The sequence below is a fragment of the Panthera tigris genome, chromosome B4 (genome assembly GCF_018350195.1).
Source record: "Panthera tigris isolate Pti1 chromosome B4, P.tigris_Pti1_mat1.1, whole genome shotgun sequence".
Lineage (NCBI taxonomy): Eukaryota > Metazoa > Chordata > Mammalia > Carnivora > Felidae > Panthera > Panthera tigris.
The window spans coordinates 101,652,183-101,676,180 of NC_056666.1; the positions used below are offsets into that span (position 1 = coordinate 101,652,183).

At 38.4% G+C, this 23,998-nt stretch overlaps 1 protein-coding gene across 1 annotated transcript in view; it reads left to right on the top strand.

Moving 5' to 3' along the window:
* SYT1 (synaptotagmin 1) overlaps positions 1-23,998 on the top strand; it is a 208,539-nt gene that overhangs the window by 97,181 nt on the left and 87,360 nt on the right. Inside the window, exon 6 of the mRNA XM_007088741.3 lies at positions 13,198-13,315. Within this exon, the coding sequence (XP_007088803.1) occupies positions 13,198-13,315 (118 nt within the window). The remainder of the gene's footprint in view (positions 1-13,197; positions 13,316-23,998) is intronic.

Sequence of the window (23,998 nt, forward strand, 5' to 3'; positions counted from 1 at the left end):
CTCATCCCTTATGAAGTGAATCCACACAAAAACCTTTCAAAATCCTCCCACTGCTTTTCCTCACCGTTCCCAAGTTGTTTTATTTTCCTTATCTTCTCTCTTCCTTCTGCCCTCTTTATAATGGAAAATGAAATAGATGAACATTTTCTTCTTTACCCTCTTCCTTGGATTTTTTTCTATTCTATTCCTTTCTCTGGTTTTTTCCCCTGCCCAATTCATCAGCTTTTCTTCGCGGTCTTCTCTTTTTTCCAAGGCTTCCATTTGCTATGGACAGACCCACAACCAGCTGAAGCCAGAGTGGAGAAGCTGGGTTGGCCCCTCTGACCTCCCTAACCTTGCTTTTAAGTAGCTTTTCTCCCCTCACCAGTTTCTCTGACTCACCTGTCTATACCACGCTCTTTTTATCACCTTCCTTTGGTTCTCTCCCAGATTTCATGTTCGCCCCCCTCTCACAGGTAGGTCTTATGTAATCCTCACAGAAAGATACGGCAAGTGTTACTTTTCTAATTCAACAGTAAGGGAAGAATTTGCTTAGAGCACCCCCTTGAGCTGGTTAGTGGCACAGCTTGGGTCTGTTCAGCATTCACCTTCTCCTCTTTTACCCCTTTATGAGGAAGAGAAGTAAAACCTTCCTGCACCAATGATGTGAATTGGTGAGGCACTGCCCTTTCTTCCAGATTTCTTCTTAGTCACCAACATCCTGTAACTAAAAAGGGGAAAGTATTCTTTGGATAAAACAACACCCTGGCTACTGAGCTTTATCTGTCAAGATATTCCCCCATAGTATCCTCTCAAGTTAGTTAGGATACACAAGTAAACGTAACTACAAGTGACAGAAGGTCAGGATACCAAGTCTTTGCAGTTTTGCTTAGTATACTAGTAAAAATTTAATGCTGCAATATTAACATAAGCCTACGTAGAAATCATTCAAATGTGTATCTCTGCCCCTGGAGGTAACACTTCTCAGGGTCAAAAGTGCCAAACAATGCCTCCCACGGATTACCTGGCATTTTTTTGTTTTGTTTTTTATGAATGTTCCAAGATCAATGACCCACCTTCTAGATAAAAGGAAACACTGTAAATAATTAAGTGCACAGATCAAATTTGCATTTTTATTTAGAAATATGTTGCCCATATTTCAAAATTACTTGGTGTCTACATTTTACTATAGAAGATTAAAATAGTTATTTGAATTATCAGAACTAGTGTTAACAGTCCACTTTACCCAAGAGCCTCAAAGTCCCTTTAAGACAAGAATGGAATATTTAAAATTGGGCCTGGCCCCCGCCCTCCCTAAAAAAAAAAAAAAAAAAAAAAAAAATCAAGGATATGTAGTTAACATAGGGAGAACATTAAAGAAACAAGGCAACTTGGTAAAGGTCTGTCTTTGGATACCTTCCCAACTATTTTCCATTATTTCCCTTCTTCACGTGTCCTCCTACAATTGGTCATTTACCTGGATTCTCATTATGCCCTCCTCTAACTAAAGCAGCATCTCAACTTATAGACAACCACAATCGTCTCTTATAGACAACCACAATTGTGAGGAAGATCATGAATTCCATTTTTAGCACTTGAGTCAAAGATGTGTGTGAAATATTCTCATGTGGAAATGACAAGTAGGCAGCTGGATATAGGAGTCTGGAGCTCAGACAAAATATCTTGTGCCCATCTCCACTCACTTAGATAAATCTTCCATAACCAAAAAAACTATCAAAATTTAATACCATAATGGATTGTTATATCATCCACTAGGGGGCAAAACGGCATTTCATATCACTTTAAAGGGCTTCTAGAGATCTGAAGCTTGAGCAAAAGGGAACGAATGATGATATTTCAGGCACCACAGCGTATGACAGCATGAAGGATCTTTTGACAAGGACATTTCTGGTACTCCCTTTCCATTCTCCATTCTGTTCACACTCCCTTACCCTACACACAAAATTCACATATAAAATTAACCACAACAAGTTCCTCTACCTTCTCCATAGTGGTTCTTCCTAAAACATGTTTCTGTAATGGCATTTACCATTTTATGTTGAACTTTTATTTTATGCCTATTCTCCCTAGCACAGAGTAAGTTTAAGGGCAAGAACAAGTTTTAATCAGCGCTTTTTTCCCCAGCACCTTGCACCATGACTGACATACTGAAAATATAAAATAAGGGCTTGGTAAACTGAATTAAGATTAAGACTAAGTGTTGCTCATTTTCTACAAACCACAGAAAGTAGAATAGATTACTAATCCTACTTCTAAATAGATTCTGACAAGCAGTGAGTAGTCTGTGACAGAGTGGGACCTTCAGTAAACATGTATTCATTCTTGGGCTCAATAAATATGTACTAACCATCTTCTATGTGCCAAGCAGTATGCATATGGATGAAAGGACACTATGCAAAGATGATCAAATTCATGGGACTGGGATACAATGCAAAAAATGTGATTATAATTATTGTACATGATTATAATATGTGATTATTATAGTCAGTATTTCAAAGGAAACATTGGGGGGGCTACTAAAGAATATATAAGAAGAGCCTTATTTAGTCTGGTGAATCAAGGTTTCTCTAAATGAATTTTGAAATGAGGTCTGAAAGATGAATAAAAGTTAACTAAGCAAAAGGGAAACTAACAAGAGGACAGAGTGTGTCAAGAAAAAGGAACAGTTTATGTGATGGTTTTGAGAATATTCTAACTGATGGCAAAGATGTGGGTCTTTATCTCGGGAGAGACATGATACCTACCTGAGGGTTTTGAGATCCGTTATTTATAAGGCGATTCTGCTCACTCTACTTCAGGAATAAATTTAAGGAAACCAACTAAGACTACTGGAAAAATCTAGATGACCAATTATTGGATTAGAGTGATGAATATTCTCATATTGGAATATGAGATTTATTGGGTAGGAATGAAAACAAGTGAACCCACCTGAGAGATTTCTAACAGATAAAAATCTGAACTCTAAGGAAATCCATGGTAATGCCCATTTTTCTGGACTGAGCAACTAGCTGGATGCAGGTACCAATTACTGAAATAGAGTGAGAAAGATTTGTGAGGAAGATCATGAATTCCATTTTTGGCACTTGAGTCAAAGATGTGTGTGAAATGTTCTCATGTGGAAATGACAAGTAGGCAGCTGGATATAGGAGTCTGGAGCTCAGACAAAATATCTCAAGTCAAGATACAAACTTGGCACTTGACAATCACTTCTACATTGTTACTAAAGCCATAGACTGTGGTAATACATGCATATTTCGTTTCATTGCACTTCACTTTATCGAGATTCCTACAAATTGAAGGTTTGTGAAGCAAGTCTATCAATGCCATTTTTCCAACAGCATTTGCTCACTTCGTATCTCTGTCACATTTTGGTAATTCTTGTAATATTTTGAACTTTTTCATTGTATTTGTTATGGTGACCCTGTGGTCAGTGATTACAGTTTGCAGAGAACTCAGGTGATGGTCAGCATTTTTAGTAGTAAAGAATTTAATTAAGGTATAAAAAAGAATTTAATTAAGGTACATACATTTTTAGGCATGTTGCTGCACACTGAATCGACTACAGTATAGTATATACTTTTAGATGCACTGGGAAACCAAAAAATTCATTTGATTCACTTTATTTGTGCTATCTGCTTTATTGTGGCAGTCTGGAACTGAACTTGCAAGATCTCCAGGGTATGCCTCTATTAGTTTATGAAGAAAAGAAATGGGCTAAGACCAAAGCTTGAGAAAGACCAAGACCAAATATGAGTTGCCAGAGGGCAGATAAACCAATCAATAAGGCACTGTATTACAGAACCCAAGAAAGAGAGGGATGTCAACAAATCTGCCTAGACCTCAGGTTACAAAAATATTTATGGCTACAATGAAGATCATTTGAAACCTTAGCAGAAGCCATCTCAATAAAATAGAGAGTAAAATCAGTGGAACATGAATAAATAGGGACAGTGATTATCACCAATTCATTCAAGAAGTTTGGCTCTGAAAAGGAGCAGAGGGATGTGGTACTACCTAGAAAAGAGGGCAGTTAAAATAGGATTTTTGTTAAAATGTAGTATATGAGTGTTTGCTATTGTATGTGTTAGGCACTCTTGTAAATACTTTGCCTTATATTTTACGATGTTTATTTTGCCCATTGGATTTTTTCATGCTGTATTGTGTCCCAGTGTCTGGAACAGTGCCTGACATCTAGGAGATGTCCAATAAATATCCGTTGCATGAGCAACTAGTAAATGCCCACCTCAGTTCACTGCTCTGCAGTGTACTGTGCTGTTACTTATTTTTAATAGGCATTTTTATTTTCTACTTTAATCATTCTTGTTTTGACATCAGAATATCTATGTTTCCATTATTTTTAATAAGACTACACATGTGTTTCTTAGTCGCAATAAATTAAAAGGAAATTTTGAAGATCTAAATCATAAAGCTGATATCCGTCTTTGATTACATGAATTTTAAACTTAGAGAAGAGTAATTTGGTTTAAGCAGTTACAGGACTTTGTAGGTGCATCCTTGTGTCTAGAACATTTTTGCCCTCTTCTTCACATGGTTCACACCAAATCTTCCTGTTGACCTTTCTATCTCAGCTCAGGCACTCAGTAGGACATTTACTTATCAGTCCCGCCCCCCCCCCCCCCCCGCCCTGCATTATGTACTAGCTCTGATTGAAAGGGGAGAGCTAGGAGATTTGTTTTAAAGCTATATTTGCAAGGGAAGCACATTAGTTTTACAAAGAATATGCACTTGGCATGGCCCAAGAAACTGTGATTATTAGAGATAAAGATCTCCAATTAAAGTCCTCCCCTCCTTAGTTCTGTTACTAGACCCTGGAGGGTTTCAACCTTCTCCTCTTTGCTCCCATGGCATTGGTGCAGTTGAACTGTATTATTATTCTCCATCTACATCTGTCACTCCAGTGACAGAAGGTCACTACATTTGCAAGTTCATAAAGTCCTCCTACTCATCTAAGTATCCATGGAGACTAGACTAGAAGAGTCTATAGTGCAACCTATTTTTTTTTTAAATAAGGAACGAAGGAGTAATTGAATGAATACAGAATTAATAGGTTATATATAGTATCTTCATAAAATAAGTATTCAAAGACACAACATACAGTCTCATTCACCTGTGCACTTTACTGTGTATTTGTACACTAGGCCAGATTTAGTCTTTTCAGCCTGGATACATCCATAGCAACATTTCATACTGTGACCATCTGGACCATTAGATGTAAATACTGATTTGGCAGATACTTCAGTAATATGAGTATAGTTGTGGGAATAAAATGAATTTGAAAGCTACCACCACCCAAAGGATATATTTAAAGCAACTCTTATTAAGATGAAAAACTTGACATTATCCTTTTTTAACTGGAGAATGTCCTAGTATTTTCATAAATGAAGAATATGAAAATAATCTGAATTTTCATTTCAAAAATTTTAGGCTGCCATTTTTTATTTGTCACCTTTAAACAGACTCCCAACCTCAGAGAAAAACCCTCAACTCAGAGAAGCGATCACCAACTTGACACACAGAAAAATCTTAAGATTAACATAAATAGAATATGTCCTTGTAAAATGTCACAGCATTAAGTCAATTCAGGTACCTTTTTAAAACTCATTCTAAAGTACAGCATTTCCAACAAGCTCATGAACTTAGCTCCACTTGCAAAGGTCACTAAAGTGAACCCTTTTTATACATACAATGATGGATGGTGCTACAGAAGCCATCAAATAAATATTCATTTTAAATCAAGCTTTTTATTTATCCATTGTAGATGATCTCTGTTCTAATATCTATATGTAATGCTTTTCAAAAAGTAAAGGCATTGCTGTAGTTGTCTATTAAATCATTAATTTGTGTCTACTCTATTCAGTGGCTGCTTTAAAAAAAAAATGGAATTGTCAAGCTTCTCAGAACAAAGGTTCTTTCTGATTGTCAGCTCCGTATTCTAAAAGAGCAGGTTAATTTCTCTGAATCTCACAGTTGGAACTTTCTCACACTAACTGGCAGTTTCCACCTAGTGATCAAGGCAATTGACTAAAATAAATTATACATAAAGCTGAAATTCCTAATAGTAATAAGGCCCCTTCGTGAGATAATCACACCAGCAAAAGCACTCATCTGTCGGCTGCAACTCTATAGGATTTCAAAATTATCTTATAAAAACTACATTTCCAGAAATGTTTTCATTTCTAGTTTTATGAAAGGCCTAACATGGCAATGTCTATGGCAGCAGGCACAAAGAAGCAGCTCCAAATATAGTCATTAGTTGACTCTTTGATTAAACTGGATATACTGTTGATAAAGCACTAGTGTCTGTGCTGTTTATGCAGCAAAAAGTTTGGTGAGGCTCTCATTTCAAAACTATCAACAGTTATTTATACTACCTAATAAGGTAGATCGTGAGGGCTTATCAAGTACAATCCCTGTCCTTCTGGGGTTTAAGATGAGGGAAACTGACATATGAAATGGGGAGGAAAATCATCTCTAGGCACTATGCTGCTGGCCTTAAAGTGATCACTAGCAGAAATGTATACAGGCTAGAATAGTAAAAACGTACTTTGTTAAAAAGATGCAGACTTGGACTAAGGCCTGAAGGTCAGGGGTAATTTTATTAGGCAAACAGCCCTAAAGATGTTGCAGATGGATTTCCTGACTGCAAAAAACTTGGTGGTAAAAAGTAATAGAAGAAATGTAGTCATTGTTTTGGTGTACTGCCCCTCCACCCACCCCCCCACACACACACCGCAATCTTGTACCATCTTTATGGACAAGTTATTTACTCCACTGGCTGCCCAGAGCGTTGATGGCTGATGGCTCATAACTGGGTCCCTCCTTCTCAGCATCGCCCTCAGCAGAAAAGACCCTCTGGTCCAAGATGTGGGGACTGTCCACAATGAATGACTGGTGGATTCAGGATCATAAAAATTTCACCCCTTTTAAGAATTCATAATGTATCTGAAGTGCTATCCCAGCTCCAGAGCTCCCCATAGGATTGGCTGAGGCCTTTGATAGGACTGCATCATAGCCCAACATTTCCACCTGTGCAGCTCGGCTTCCTGCACTTGCACACACGTGTTGACCCAAAGGACACACCTCAGTAAATCTCCTGCCTTCAAATCTCTGAGTCTGTTTCCCTGGAGAACTTGACCTATAGCAATAAAGGATAATGTGGGGAGCAATCTGACTGTATTTGATGGAAGGGACTCTAAGTTTATTCATACAAGAGGCATATATGGACCTTGACTCTGTGCCAGCCACTATTCTAGGGCTTAGAACATAGCCATGAGAAGAACAATTCTCTTGTAAACCTATTCTAGTGGGGAAAACCTAAACAAACATAAAGGAACTTTAAGGGATATATGGTAGGATGAAAAAGAAGCAGGGCAAGAGGACAAGTAGTGTGTATATTTAGGACCAGATAGGACCTTATATAGGATGGCCATATAAAAATTCTAAAGAAGTGACACAGGATCAGAAAGCTGAATAAACTAATAGAACAACCCATGATAGTATCTGGGGGAAGAATATTGCAGATAGAAAGAACAGTAAGGCCAAAGGCCCTGAGGTAGAAGTGTGCCTGGCATATGTTGAGAAGAGAAAGATCAGGAGCACTGTAGGAAGCAGAGGGTCAGACCACATGGGCCTTCTTGTCTGAGGAATATGGAGGATTCTAGGTGAAATGAGAAGACATGAAAGGGCTCTAAATAGGGACAGTCTCATGATTAGATTTCCATTTTAAAAGGATCCCTTTGCCTCATAGGTGAGAAAGACTCTAGGAAGGAGCAAGAGTGGAAGCAGAAAGGCTATTAGGAGGCTATCAGAGAGGTGTAGGCCAGGAATGAGAACTTGGACCTAAGGTTATAAATCGTAACAGTTTGCCTGGGACTGAGGTTTTTCAGGGTATACAGGAATTTTAAGGCTAAAACCAAGAGTCTTTTGCAAATCAATGCTTTTGGTCTCCCTACCTGTACTAGAGTGAAGGCCTTTAAGTAGGGAGAAGAGGTCAGATTCAAAATAGATTCTGAAGGTTGAGCAAATAGTGAAGTAGAAGGAGAAGGTTTGGATAGTTAGTGCAGAGACAAAGTACAGAGTTTCTTGAAAGTCAGGAAAATGACATTGGTAAATAGTTTTTGGAGAAACTATGACTAATGAGATCTTTCATCAGACTTTTGCAGAAAAAACATGACTGAAGTGTTCAGAACTTGATCTCAAACAGTAGAGTTAGAAGTAATGGAGGTGGTGATAGTGATGGTGACAATGACAAATATCAGAGATGGAGGGTCATATTGGAGGTAGAGGTGATGAGGGTAGAGGTCGTGCTGATCATGATGGGGAAAAATTAAGTAAAATTTAAAAATCCAATTTGAGGAGCACCTGGGTGGATCAATCAGTTAAACATCCAACTCTTGGTTCCAGCTCAGGTCATGATCTCACAGTTCATGGGTTCGAGCCCCATGCCAGGCTCTGTGCTGACAGAGCAGAGCCTGCTTGGGATTCTCTCTCCCTCTCTCTGCCCCTCCCTTGCACTCACGTGTGCTCGCGCATGCTCTCTCTCTCTCTCTCTCTCTCCCTCTCTCTCTCTTTCTCTCAAAATAAACATTTTTTAATCCAATTTGAGAGACATTGACAAAGACAGAAGTTTCAAGACTTATGGGCTGAAAGACTAAAGGAAAACAGAAGGAACATTGGTCACTGGAAACCAATTACTTAGAGACCCTAACAGAAAGGGGTATTGGAAATAATAGTCAAGGGGAGGATTTGGTAATGAACACATTTAGTTAGAATGAATTTAAAGTGAGAGTGGAGTATCTAAGTGGGTGGTCGGTCGGAGCATTAGTTTGTCATTCCAGATGCCAGTCTGACAATAAAGAAACCTCATTATTTTGAGTCAAAGGACCTTGGTTCAGTTCTGCACTGAGATGCCCATGTAACCATATGTAACCTCTGGGTCTCAAACTCTTCATGAATAAAAGAGGCATAACAGTACCTACTGTTGTTGAGAAAAGACACAGAAATGTCAAGGACAAATAAGCATCTGAGATGTAGGTTTGGGGATCATCTTTCTCTGGAAGTTTTCCAAGAACCACTTTTGTTTCTCATCACCAGAACCCCAATAAAGAAAACTTTTTTTTTTAAGTGTAGAAAGTCTTGGTTTCTCAAACTTTAAAGTGATACATAATGAGGCTTACCATCAAAGGAGGCTATTGCTGGGGCACCTGGGAGACTCAGTCAGTTGAAACTTTTGGTTTCAGCTCAGATCATGGTCTCATGGTTCATGCCTTCAAGACCCACATCAGTCTCTGTACTGACAGTACAGAGCTTGCTTGGGATTCTCTCTCTCCCTCTCTCTCTGCTCCTCCCCTGCTTGTTCTCTCTCTTCTCAAAATAAATAAATAAAACTTAAAAAAAAAAAATTTTAAAGGAGCATATTGCTACCCAACCATCTTTCTTGCAAACTGACATGTGAAAACTATTAAGTAAGGGAGGTTGACATAAAACTGTCCACATACAACTATCAGATCATTCCAGTTCTTCTGTGTAAGTGACCAGAGATAAAGCCTTCATAGGCTAGAACAAGAATCTAGGAACAGAAGTGCATCTCCATCTAATCACAGAAGTTCAGGGAAAGGTTTTATGGAGGAGAAGAAAATACTTGTTTTCCTACAAGTCATACTGGTACTAGACCATCAACCTAAGATTCTAAAGTAACAGCACATGCTTACAACGTAAGCCTCAGACATAAGCCTGTTTCAGCCATGGCCAAATAGAACACACCTTTGGAAGAGGTCAGCTCCATGCAGAGCTCTGACAGCTATGTCCTTAGCGGGGTGGCATCAGAGCATCTCTAGGGTGCATATCCTGGCTCTTCTTGCTTCACATGAACTTAGGGTTCCCACCTCATCCACAACATATGAAAAACACATTGCGATCCTATTTAGAAATGCCTTAAACCAAGGGTCAAACCAGCATGTAACAGAAGTTACCCCAATTCTCAAATTTCGTTTTAGAGAATTATTAAAGCTACTTAAATGTTTATTTACTTAGAGAGAGGGAGAGGGATAGAGAGCAGGGGAGGGGCAAAAAGAGAAGAAGAGAGACAATCCCAGGCAGGCTCTACCCTATCAGTGCAGAGCCTGATGCAGGGCTCAAACCCATGAACCTCAAGATCATGACCTGAGCTGAAACCAAGAGTTGGATGCTCAATCGACTAAGTCACCCAGGTGCCTCTAAAGTTGCTTTTTAAGGAATTAGAAAAAGCATATACTTATACTCAAATAGTTACAACTCAAAAAATGTAACTAATAAGATAAAGGTTCATATGAATTGGATGCCTTCTTCACCTTTTTCAAGAAAATGATGCCATAAGGAATACAAATTCCCAAATAATGACTAGCCTTCAAGTGGCCTACAGATCCAGAAGGAAGAAGATTTTCATACACTAAAAAGTAACTTCAATTGATTAAACATGTATTTTTAAATTACTAATTTGTCATACCAGTTATAATTTTATAGCATGTGAAATCTCATACGTTCAAGTTCCTAAATTAAGGATTAAATGTAAATCCTTAAGTGGTGCTAAATAAGCATTTTTCCATATTTCCTTTCTCCCAAAACATCCATCTTTATTCACCACCCCCCCCCAAACATTCATTCTTCTTCCACTCCATAACTTTACAATTACAGGTAACTACATACTTCTCCTACCTGAGGCATGGGAGGTTCAAACTCTGTAACCACACCCTTTCAAACTAGACATTATGCAAAATCTTAAAAATTCCCTATGTTTCACAAGATTGAATAATAAAGAAGTATTAGAACAAAGATAAGTTGTGATGTTTCTTGAAACAACTGAGATGCCATAAATTGTATCTTTAGACTGGACTATAAAAGAGGTGCTGTTTAAGAGAGAACAGTCATATCTAAAGCGCCTAACTAGAACGGTTAGAGTCACCTGGTTCTGCAAGACAGTGAGTGCCCCAGGGAGGGTACTGTGGCAAAAAGATAGAATCCTGCAAAATGAATCCTCCTAGTGAGTATTTTTGAACAGCAATTTTGTTCATTTATATTTCTCTTCTAAGGTTCAGATGAATCTGTCCACACCCTGTATTAATTTCTAGGGTATTGATTCCCATTCTGTATTTTCAGACTATGAAATGGAATTTATTCTACCAGATTCTCTTCATGTGTAAATTAATTCCTAGAGAGTAAGTAGGCACCTCGGGTGAATTTAGCACAAGTTACTATTATCTACATTAGTGGAAGGGAGATATGACCTAGGTAATTCAAAACAGCGATATTATCTAAAATTTCCATTTATTTACTTTTTTGAGAATGTAAGGAAAGTGATATTTCAGACAAGGACCAGTCTTCAAGGAGTTTGCAGTCATATGGGAAAATTAAGACATGTGCATAATAAACAAAGAGTCCTTAGTGACATAAGAGATGGATAAGATGCTATGAGGACTCAAGGAATCAATTGGGATTATAAACTCATATTATGTTTCCAATAAAGCATTACTTAAGCACAAACTCCTCTCTCTCTCTCTCTCTCTCTCTCTCTCTCTCTCTCTCTCTCTCTCATACACATAACATTATTTTTCACCTATAGATAAATCAGAACAGGTAGATTCCCTTTCCTTTTTAAAATATGGCTATATGGCCAGTAAAAGGAATTACATTTCCTGAGGTTGTTAAATTACATCTAGGCAGTTATTTCTACACTGGAGACTTGGGCTGATTTAGCACATAAAGTTATCAATAAGGCCAAATACAGTCATAATAAGAACATAACATGAGAAGGCCTTCTGTACCTTATTCTTACATTGAGTCCAACTGCAGATGTCGGATACAACCATCATCTGTGGAATCAGAATTCACTTTTTTTTGAGGGGGGGGGCAGGAAGGTATTCTAAGAAATAAACCTTAATTTGCCATAATACCTAATTTCCTGTGTCAGTAGTTTAGGGCACCTGGGTGGCTCAGTTAGTTGTCTGACTCTTGATTTTGGTTCAGGTGATGATCTCACAGTTTGCGGGATCAAGCCCCACATGGGGCTCTGCACTGATAGTGCTGAGCCTGCTTAGGATTCTCTCTCTCCCCGCCCCTTCCCTGCTCACTTTATTGCTCTCAAAATAAACTTAAAAATATAGTTTAGATCCTTCAGTCTCCCGCCCATTCTCATACTTACACATGTGAATGCAAGAATTCTACTCATGCTGAACAATATCATGGCTCTGAATTAGTTATCCTAAGAAGGTACTAAGGGCTGCAAACCCATAGGAGTTCTTTCTGAGAAAAAGTAAAACTTCTAAATATCATCATTTTAAACTGAATCAAATGTTCAGAAATGTCAGAGTACAGGACTGGTGACTGTTCCTTAGGCCTAAAGTAGGAAAGCAATGAAATAACCTGAGGGGCTAGGAGGTGCTTTGTATGACTGTACATTTCAAATTTCCAACCTACTGCTTAGATTTGTACAAGTAAGGGGAGAATAAGGGAATAGTCAGATCTCACTTGAAATGAGTAAAACTGAATGGGCAAAAACTTCTACTTGTTGCCCTTCCGCTCCTAGGAATTCTGAATTTCTCATTAACGATTCAGTCCAAGGGCTCCTGGCTGGCTCACTTGGTAAATCATGTTGACTCTTGCTCTCAAGATTGGGTGTAGAGCTTACTTGTAAATAAAAATTCCAAATTAAAAAAATTCTTTAAAAAAGTCAGTCTAACAGTAATACAAGTCCTCTTCCCAAAAATCTAAATATAAAGTAGTAGACATAATCCTATTTGAAAGGTAAAAAGACAAAAATTTAGGCAGATTTATTCTGCTAAAGGAGTGCTAGGCTCTTTTCAAAGCCATTTAATAAAGTTATGAAATTGTGCCAAAAGCATTGTGGTGCTATTCAGAGTGGAATTTCTAAAAATGTCATCTCGGTCTCATTTCCTGAACTGTTGAATTATGGATATATTTTGATGAATGATAAAGTATAGATGAGCTATTTAAAACTGAAATGGGTTACAATCACTCTTCAGATCTTAGTGAATGAAAGACCACTGGGTACATGCCAATGAACCCGAGCACTTTCAAATTCTAATTGTCCTAATCTTCCTCCTGAGGAATTTGCAATGTATGTGTACAAACTATATTCACCTTCATTCACAGAGTCACATATTCTCTTATTGGTTTTCACAGCAAGAGAAACTGGGTGATATCTGCTTCTCCCTTCGCTATGTACCTACTGCTGGCAAGCTGACTGTGGTCATTCTGGAGGCAAAGAACCTGAAGAAGATGGATGTGGGTGGCTTATCTGGTAAGGCTGTGATGTTTACTGATTTGCTTGTTTTTAATGCTGTTTCATCATGGGTACCAGATGCATGGCATATATACTGTGGATCCTCTGTCCTTACTGATTACCATTTCCTTCCCATGGAGGCTGGAAGTGGTCTCAGAATTTATCCCAAGACAGTGCTCCAGAAGCCACTCTCACTTTATTGCAATTGGCATAAAAGATGAAGTCTATTTTCCAGTTTCATGGTCAGAGTATCAGTCATCAGTTCTACAGCACTGAATGCCTCCCCCTTCCCTCCTTTTTTTTTTTTTTTTTTTTTTTTTTTTTTTTTTTTTTTTGCTTCTCTTAAAAGGCAATGCCTATGACCATTTTTTGTGGTAGTTGTTTGTTTTTTTTTGACCAAAATTTACCTGTAACATAAAAATAATGTCTTCACCAAGACTTATTTATGAGAGGGGCACCTGGGTGGCTCAGTCGGTTAAGCAGCCAGCTTCAGCTCAGGTCATGATCTCATGGTTTGACAGTTCCAGCCCTGCATCGAGCTCTGTGCTGACAGCTCAGAGCCTGGAGTCTGCTTCCAATTCTGTCTCCCTTCTCTCTGCCCCTCCCCTGCTCACATGCTCTCTCTCTCTCAAAAATAACCAAAAAAATTTTTAAAGCCTTATTTATGAGGTATTTGATAGCCTAACATAGTTTTTAGTGATACTGTTTTATTAAAGATGCATTGTTTCAAATATAAATAAGCAATAAAACCTATTTGAGGGTGAATCCCCATGGTAACACATTTATTTCTACAGTTTATGTTGGGGATGGAAGAGACCTTTGGATTTGAAGTTCTATATAACCCAAACTTATTTTTTCTTAAAAAAAAAAAAAAAAACAACTAAGTATACTCTTCCTCAAAAGCAAAGCCAACTGACGGATTTACACAACAGGATTTTTTTTTTAATTTTCTGTTCTGTGTAACTGTATTTTTAACTTTATAGTAAATTATTAAAGTAGGAGAAGTTTTCTTTATATGCCATAAGGTCATCATAAATGGACTATGGCTGTCATTGTTTGTGACTGTGGGGTTAGAACCAACATTACTGGTTATTCAGTGTTATCTCTAATGAAAATATTGCAAACTTCAAAAGGTTGTCCCAATGCAGCATGGTCATTTTATATTCTAAAGCATAACAGCTCAAAAATGCTAACACTGAGTTTCCACTTACTGAACTACTAATTTGTCAACCAAATTCTCCTGGTATTTAAATTTATTTCTCTTTATAACTAAGTTGCCTGAGAAAGCTGCACTAATTCATACCACAAAGGCTCCACTGCAAAACCTACTACTTTCAGGGGCGCCTGTGTGGCTCAGTCGGTTAAGCATCTGACTTCAGCTCAGGTCATGATCTCACGGTCCCTGAGTTTGAGCCCCGCATCAGGCTCTGTGCTTACAGCTCAGAACCTGGAGCCTGCTTCAGATTCTGTGTCTCCTTCTCTCTCTGACCCTCTCCCATTCATGCTCTGTCTCTATCTCAAAAATAAATAAACATTAAAAAAAAAAAACCTACTGCTCTCATTGCTTAAAGAATAATAGAGCAAATTTAAAGCAGTTTCCTCTAAAAATGTTTAAAAAATCTCATGTGCCTAAGATGGAAAAATATATGCATGTATATATATGCATATGTCTATACACGCATACCTTTTTTGGCTCTGTCCTTTGATATGGCCCAGAAACAAAGACTGACCCACTGGTAATGAGCACCCTTCACACCAGATACGGCTTGAAAATATGAAAATACGGTTTCTAATTAAAAGAACCTGGTATTTATTAAGGAAATGGTAGTTCCAGGTATGGTGCAGGAAATATACAAGCCTAGAATATCTTATCTCACCAGAAAGCAAGGAAGGTCTGAGAGAATACAGGGGTCATGTCAAAAGACTTGGAAGCCACCCCTAAGACACTTCCACTGGCCAAAGATGTAGTCATTCGGGCACCAGTAACCTAATAAGTGTAGGGTATTCAAACCTAAACCAAAAGAGCATTTAATGTACAGAGAAATGTTTAGCTTTAAGAACAGTTCACTCCCAGGTAACTACTTAGTATCCTGAGGTAGAACTTCCAACACCTTTGACCTTTCTTTCCTTTGGGTCAATGGCCGAATCCCATGCTAGGTGGCTTCCTTGTATCCTCCCTCACATGCTCCTTTTCCAACTCCCATGCCGACCATCTCCTCATCACCTGTATCCTGCACTCCTCCAATCTCCAATCCATCACATTCCCTTTCACAGAGTTCCAGAAGCGACTTAACCATGAAACCAATAAAACTTTAGTGTCCCTCATTTGTTCTGTCTCCTTCCAAGATCCTAAAAAGGAGTTCCCATGATCCCGGATATTTCACTCACAATTTGTCACAGTCTGGGTCTCCGACTTCTCTGCCACCATCCATCTCTTTTTGTTTAGCATCATCTGAGTGGCTACAAGCATTTCTGAGAGTTAGTGAAGAACAGAAGTTGGGTCTGGCAGAATATATTTATGTAGCTTGTAATCACTTCCATGTGTAATTGGGTTATTGGTGGCTGCTGAGGAAAGAAAGGGCTGCTGGGAGGACTCCTAACCACTGCACCAACTCAGCATTGTGACATGAAAGGGGCAAGGCCAGAGTTCATATCTAATTTAGCATTCATCATTTTCTCTGTACTTCTTTATGTTCTTTTTATTTTTCGAATGCCAAACTACATTTGCTAGAAATGGCCAATTACTTGAATCCAAGTAGGCTGTTTTGCCAGGGTCTAAAATTATAGTAGCTTCAGGACCCATACACCCTGGGTCTACCCCTACATTTGCATTACCTGGAACTGTTTTGTCTAATTATTAAATATTAAATAAGGATATTTCAAAACTCTGAATCTCAAGGGCTCCATCTGCCTGTGAAATTAAGTCAGTCACTCAGATCTACATAACATAGGTGCTTCCAGACTACGTCTCACCGTATTTCTATAATTTAACCAAATTGACCAGCACACAGTTCTTCAAACAGACCATGTAATTTGCTGCTTCCACTCTTTGCTTAAGTCATTTCCTTCACCTGGAATTCTTCCCCCCAATAATGCCTACCTAAATGCTATCCATTCCTCAGGCCAACCTTAAGTCTTATGTTCTCATCGGTTGAACAAATATATGGGGTTTCCCTAACTTTTGTGTTAGGCATTGTTTTTAGACTAGATTTGTATCAGTGGACAAAACAGCCAAAGGACCCTGCCTTGGTACAGCTTACATTTTAATTCCGGGAGACAGGAAACCAATAAATAAGCATGTAGTATGCCATAGGTGCTAAGTGCTATGGAAAAAGCAAAGCAGGGAAATAAATAATGAGGAGTGGTTGTAAATGGGGTGCTCAGAGAAAGCCTGATAAGCAGGTAACATTTCAGCAACAACCTGGAAGAGGTGAGGAGGTGAGCCGTGGGGTGTCTGGGAGAGAGAACATTTTGGGTGCAGGGACTTCATGATGCCTTTTCTGATCCATTCCAATAGAACACATCTTTCCCTTTTTTAAATGCCAACAGCAGTTTGTTTACACCCTTCAAACATCATGCTTCTCTCTCACTAGACTGTGCTCTGTATTTATATCTCCCACAATGCCCTCACTGACTGGTAGCACTGAGCATAGCTGCTGAATGAATCATGAATTATTTACCAAGGAGCTATGGCCTGAAAAAACAAGTCTTGCATTTCAAATTTGTTTAACCTACTTACCACTAAAATAACTGTAAGCACTTGGATGGTCTGTCTCAAAGTAATTTGACCTATGTCCGAGGAGACCAAAATTATATAATGAGATCATTCCAGGTAACTCAAATGTTTAACTACATTTGCTGGAAATGGCTTGTTAATTGGAACCAAAGTGAGTTGTTTTACCAGGGTTTGAATTCCATTCTACCACCACCAGCACTTTGACACTGGGTAAGTTCTTTAGCTTTCTGAGCCTCAGTTGCATTATCTATAAAGTGGGAGTAATAAGATCTTTCTTATAAAGGTGCTGTGAGAAATAAAGCGTAGTATCTGGCACACACAAGTGCTCACGAAATATTCTAATTATTTCTATTAGTAACTTTATGAAATCCTGGGCTAAAGATGCAAAATGTGAAAGCAACCATTTAATAGTTTAACCAATTATTTGATTGAATGGGGAAAAAGAAAGGTTTCTTTGTTTAATAGGATTGGCTGGTCATTTAAGGCAAAATGATAGTAGACCCATGTTTTGCACAGAGCAGTGAATTAAGACAAGGTATTGAATTAAATAAGAAATATTAGGGAAAAAAAACTTTAAATAAGTTTTCTTCCTATTCTACTACATGGTTTCTTTCTTACTGTAGAAATTCAAAATGCACTGCATAAAGATTTTGCCTCTGTCACATACCCACATAGCAATTCATGCAAATCCCAACCCTTCTTACAGTGACAAACTTGACTGGACCATTCACATGTCTACAGCAGATCTTTACACTTGCATATTTAATATTCCAATTCTGAAGTATTTGTGAGCAACACCTAGAGTTTCTGAATCTAGCTATTTGTACTGAAATCTTGAATCTTGTAGGCTGCAAGACTATCCTTCAGGATTAAGTTGGTAAAGTAAAAAATGAATTGGGCTTTTTGCCCTGTACTTGTAGGGGGGAAAAAAAGAAAAAAAAATCTAGCCTTCTGCCTAGTAACTGCTTCTCAATATCTTCACAGCCTTTTATACATCTGTGTGCTTGGAGTAAATTTCTCTTCAAATAAATGTTATCTCTTTGTGAAAACTGAGGAAGAATTTCAACAGTCTGGTTAGGTTGCTTAGTCCGGTTAGGCTGCTATAATAATACTGGGTATAGGTTAGGCTGCTATAATAACCTGGGTATCTTCAATGGAAATTTGTTTCTCATAGTTCAAGATCAAGGCACCAGTTGATTCAGTGTGTGGTGAGAATCTACTTCCTGGTTCATAGGTGGCTGTCTTAGTTTTGGGTCTTCACATGACAGAAGGAGCAAGGGAGCTTTCTGGGATCTCTTTTATAGGGCAATAATCCCATTCATGAAGGCCCCACTCTCACAACCCAATCACTTCCCAAAGGTCCTACCTCCAAATACCATCACATCAGGGATTCGGTTTCAACATAGGAATTTTAGGGTGGACACTAACATTCAGTCTGCAAAGAGGTCAAAGAAATTGAAAGCATTAGAAATGTTGAAGATTCTCAAAGGCATAGGGTTGTATGTCTTATATTTCTGAGCTGTGTATTTTTACCTGTGCAGACTCTCAAGGAGTAAATACTTTCTCCTACCACAATCTCTTGTCCCTGTTTATATTACAACAACTGCTTTTCTCACTTGTTTTTTGTTTGTGTGTATCCATGTAAGTGCACGCGCGCGCGTGTGTGTGTGTGTGTGTGTGTGTGTGTGTGTGAGTGAGTGTTGTGGGGGGGAGCTCTCAAACCAGAAATTTAAGACTTCTAAGTACAGCTTTAATGAGTAATTTCAAGACTAAGTTCATTTGGACTTTATAGCACCAGTTAGAATTTTGAAGTTTTTCTAACCTAAGGATATAGCTATTTGAAGAAAACACCAAACTTGTGAATCAGCAAGATGGCTTTTAAATTTCCATTAGGTCGAAATTTTTCATCTTAAATCTGATAATTTTTTTTTAACTCTTAAGTCATTATAACATAGTTACAGAACACTGTCTAGTTTAGAAATCCTTTTCTAACTTGGTTTTCTCATGTGGTTTTCAAGATGGACCTGTGAGGTAGTTTCTGAAGGTAATATTCTCAGAAAATTGAGGCTTACAGACATTAGATAATGTCCATAAATCATCTCGCTCCACGTCTGACACATAGAAGGTGTTCAATACTGGCAACTGCTTTTGTTGTTACTGACATTCAAAGTCACCTGACTTGTAGACGGCATAGCTGGGACTGAAGCCCAGATTCTGATTCTCAATACAAAAATGTCTCAAAGACCATTCCATTTCCCTCTTTCCCTGCAGCTAGCACATAGTCCCTTTTGAAATTTTTCTAAATGGTTTGTACTGCTGAGAACCACGGAAAATAGCTAAAAGTCAGAAGTTTGTCTCTCCTGTCTCCTTGATTGGGTCGTATTCACCTCAATTGTGAGGGGAACAACAAAAGCACATAAAGCATGGCAACAAAAAGGTGCTGGGAAAATAGAGATGAAGGACCAGAGTCATAAGCGCCTATTCCAGCAGTCTCCTAAACGTCCAGGAATTGAGAGGTGGCCCTGAGATGGGATCAAGTCAGGGACATCCTGACAGATAGCTGGAGGAAATGTAGTTGAAAGTGTTCTCCCTGGTCATCTTTCTCCCTTTCACTTTCCACCCAGACCCCACCCCCCAGTCTTCTTCCTGGTCATCCTGAGTCCTGTCCTATTACTATGGAATTCATACTGTGAAAAGCAAAGGGTAGCGCTATAGGAGAGATCCCCCAAAGCATCTAAGTCCCCAAGAGAAAGGGCAAGGAAATTCACAAATTGCAGCAACTACTTACGGGAGAGGAGGAAGAAAGGGAACTCGGTGGCAGAGGAGTCACTGCCCATTTGTGGGAGGCTGCCAGTGTGTGGTTGAGCCACTGAGACCTAGGCCATAAGATTTACTCTGCCAGCCCCACCCAGCCCTTCATACCTATATAAACACTGTTCTTCAAGATACAATTTTGAAATTGTTCATACATTTGTCTTCTTACAGATACTGTTCTAAAAATATAATTTGGAAAATAGAGCCAATCTAAGTATTTGAAGTCACCTAGGAAAAAGCAACTCACCCAACCTTGGGAACCACTAGATTCCACATAGAAACTGCACATGAGCAGAGGCAGATCATTCTTTCAGGCACAGGCAGGTAGGTAGATAGAGTATCACATCACATAAAGACATCATATTCTACCTATATGAGAATCACCCCATTGTTCATGTTAAAATTTAAGATTTCAGGGACTACCTCAGACCAAACTATAACTGAACATCAAGGGGGTGGGAACCTGGAAGCTGTATTCAAGTCCCCCCCCCCATGTTATTCTTATGCCTCTTAAATTTGAAAACAATACTTTATACAAAGTATAAAGAGAGTGTTAGTTGAAGCCAGGGAGGAAAACATATTGCGGTATAAAAATGTATTAAATCAACATGTTGTATACTTAAACTTATAAAATGTTGTATGTCAATTGTATCACAATAAAAATTTTCTTAAAGAAAACTTTACTTTAGGAGCTTAAATGCTACATCATAATTTTAGCTGAGGTCCAGGTCACCCAAATTCCAAGCTGGAATTTTTTTCTTGTCAGTGATGTAGAATCTATCCTTTGCCTCAGAGAATGGAATTTCCTTAAATGAGATCTATTTATTTCATCAGCCTAGTATCCTCTTTCTTGAGAAATACCTTGTCCACATGCTTAAATTGTCTTTTTCAGTCTCTCCTACTGAAAGACAAAAGCAGTAGATTGTTCCTGTATACATTTATGACACCACCCTTATCTGTCCTTCCATGCGTACTAAAAGCATGACAGAGAAAACCACTCCAACTTCAAGTTATTTGAGCTAAAAGTCACTAGGCTGGGAGCTAAGCCAACAAATAAAGTGGCAAAAACTTATTTTAGCCAATTAGATGAGGATATACAAATTAATTGGCCATGATATCAGGGTCAAGAAACAATACGCAAATAAATAGGCATTTTGAGCTAACGGGACAGGAATATGCATAAACTGGCTGCGATGTCAGAAGTCTTCATCATAATTTTAGGCTTGGATGTTGTGATATAAATTTCCATGACACTTCAAAACACTCAGTTATAATGTTGATAAAACAATCTAAATCTCTAATATGTGAACAAGTTGATCTGAAAAAAAAAGACAATGACAAATCTTTAAGCTCGATATTAGAAACTGAGTTATTAAAAGGGGCTATGTTAAAGTTTAATGCAAGTTAAGACCCAAGCACAGTAACCACAGGATGGACAGAGATGCTATGCCTGAAGGAATAATAGTGGCTTCAATGAAAAAGAGCAGACGTGGGGTGTGGGCTAGATTTGAAATCAGGAAGCAAGTGTATTAGTTCAGAACATTTAGCACAAAAACGCCTAAAGAAGTCCTTTAGCCAGCAGGTACATATCCAATCATTCAACAAATAGCATTTGCATACCCACTGTGCGCCAGGCAGCATGCCAGTCCTTGGATACATAAGAAAAATAACAGCAGACACTTGCATAGCACAATGTGAGCCAGACACGGGTCTCCACACTTTATATATGTTAACTGATTTAATCCCATTACAACCCTAGGAGGTAGACACTGTTTTTATCGCTATTTTTTTTAGATGGAACTGGAGAGGTAAATAACTTTCCCAAGGTCACAGAATTCGTTTTTGGCAGAGTTACAATGGCAACCCAAGCAGTCTTCAGACTCCATGAATAAAACAGGACTTCTAAGTCCTTATCCTTTCTCACTAGGCTTAACCTGGAGAACAGATGGCTAAGTACACGTTACAGTTCCAGAGATGGCCAAAAATTCTACCTGATTCCATAATTCCTTTAAACCCAAACTAAAATTCCATCATGGAAGCCACTAATATAAATTAGTGTGTTGACTGTTTAGTTTTTGGTTAGACAGCAAAGACAAGATCAATGACTCCCTATGATCAGACAACAAATATTAATAGATTTCCATGCTGAAGGACGGTCTCCATTTCTTTGGTATGTTACTTTAGTGATGGAGTCTTTGCTCACTAAAGAGGATGACATGCCAAACTGTAGTTTCAACTGTATAACTGGCAGAAGTGGAGGGATGTTGCTAAAACATCGTGGAAGAAAGTCCAAATCTAAGGATTTGTATGGCTATCGGGTGGTAGAGAAAGACTAAAAAATGTTATCTACTACTCAATTTTATCAAGGGTTGATTCTGGAAGACAGTGTGTACTATTACTGGGAAAAGGGGGCAACAGGATTTTATAACACAAAAGCTTATTACCCTTTGTCAAATGCATTGGAGCTCTGTGAGTCAAAAATCACATTTAAATAACACTGAAGAAATTAGAACTGCACCTGACAACTTACCAGGAAAATAGAGCTTGGCTTAAAAATGTTAACAATAGAAATCCACAGATGGAGAAGTGGAAATAGTAAGTTCCAAAGAGGTTTGTACTAAGACATTTTTACGTATCACCTTGAAACTCTCCGTTTTGAAAGTAACAGAAATGTTTCCAGTCATTGAAATCCAAGCTCAGAGGATAAATGAAAAGATCTTGCTAGGCTGAGTAAGCCAAAATAGGATAGATGAGCTTCAGTGTGGGCAAGCTTAGAAATAATGCAGTGAAAGGAAAGGAAAAAAAAAATCAAATTAGTATAAAATAAGATCAATTATAAACCGAGAAAAAGGTCACATAGAACCATCCACTGAAGACATTCACCAAACACACAGCTAAAACCAACCAGGCTTGGTGCTGTCGTGGAATTATTATAAATACAAGAGGGGGGAAATGCCCTTTGTCACAGACTAAAGCTCACACATGTGTGGAGTACATATAGTTATAGCCGCCCACCTCAAGAAAGATGGGTAGTGTTAGATGACCAACTGCCAGAAGAAGTGGCTAAAACAGAGGGATGAAGGGGCTGTGAGGACAGGCTTAGAATATTGGGACTTTGTAGTCTAGGAAAGGAAAGCTGAGCAGACATATGACTAAAGTCTGAATATCCTGACAGAGCTAGGGTAATACCTACCTTTTATCCCATCCCACAATGCTAGAATTAGGAAGGGATCTTGATGTTTCAAAGAGAATACATAAAAGGAAGGCCATTCAGAATGATCTCATCTTTCAACTAAAAATGCTTTGTCAAATTTTCTTTGCAGTTGGATAGTAAAAACTTGCTACTCTAGAAGATGGAATAGGTTGAGATAAATGTGTAAACCTGTTTTGAGTTATAGGCTTAAAAAGGGGACATCTCTAAACCTTTATTTTGTGTTGTGTTATAGGACCCCCATACCTTTCCATGGGTAACCGTCAGAAACAGGTCTCGCAGCTGCATATCCCCATAATCCAACCCAGAATGACTATATTCACGTCCTTGAATTGACCATTCTATCTTCTGCTCTCCATTCACTATGCAAGGAACAAATAGGGAAGGTTAGATTTTCTAATAGGTAATTGTGTTGACAAGACTAGAGTCCCATAATATTCCTGGTTTTTAAAACTACATTTGCTAAGCTTGAAGAGATTTTATTATCCATACCTGGTAGAGTTTTTCTAATAAGGGTATTAAAAACATGTAGCAAACATCTGCCATATTTCTCTTTTATGAGGCTACAAGATTCCCTTTAGGCTACAACAGGTGACAAAAATGGAAAATACTATTGAGTCTTAAACAGGGGCAACAATGCTCAGAGAAATTAACATTGAAAACATCATTAAAAAAATTATACTTGATTTTTTTGGAAGTACAGGTGACTATAATATATCATATGTACGTCATCCCATAATCTCGTATTCCTGATCTCCACTATAAACCTATCACTCTGCTTTCTCCCTCTTCAGTCCTTCCACCTGCTGTATCATGAGCTACTTGGAGAGCAGAGATGGTTTCCACCTACATTATGTTAGGGGAACAGACCTCACTGTCCCCTGTCTGAACAACCCGTTATGAACCTGTCAATTCTGCCAGTCTAACTGGTTATTATGTC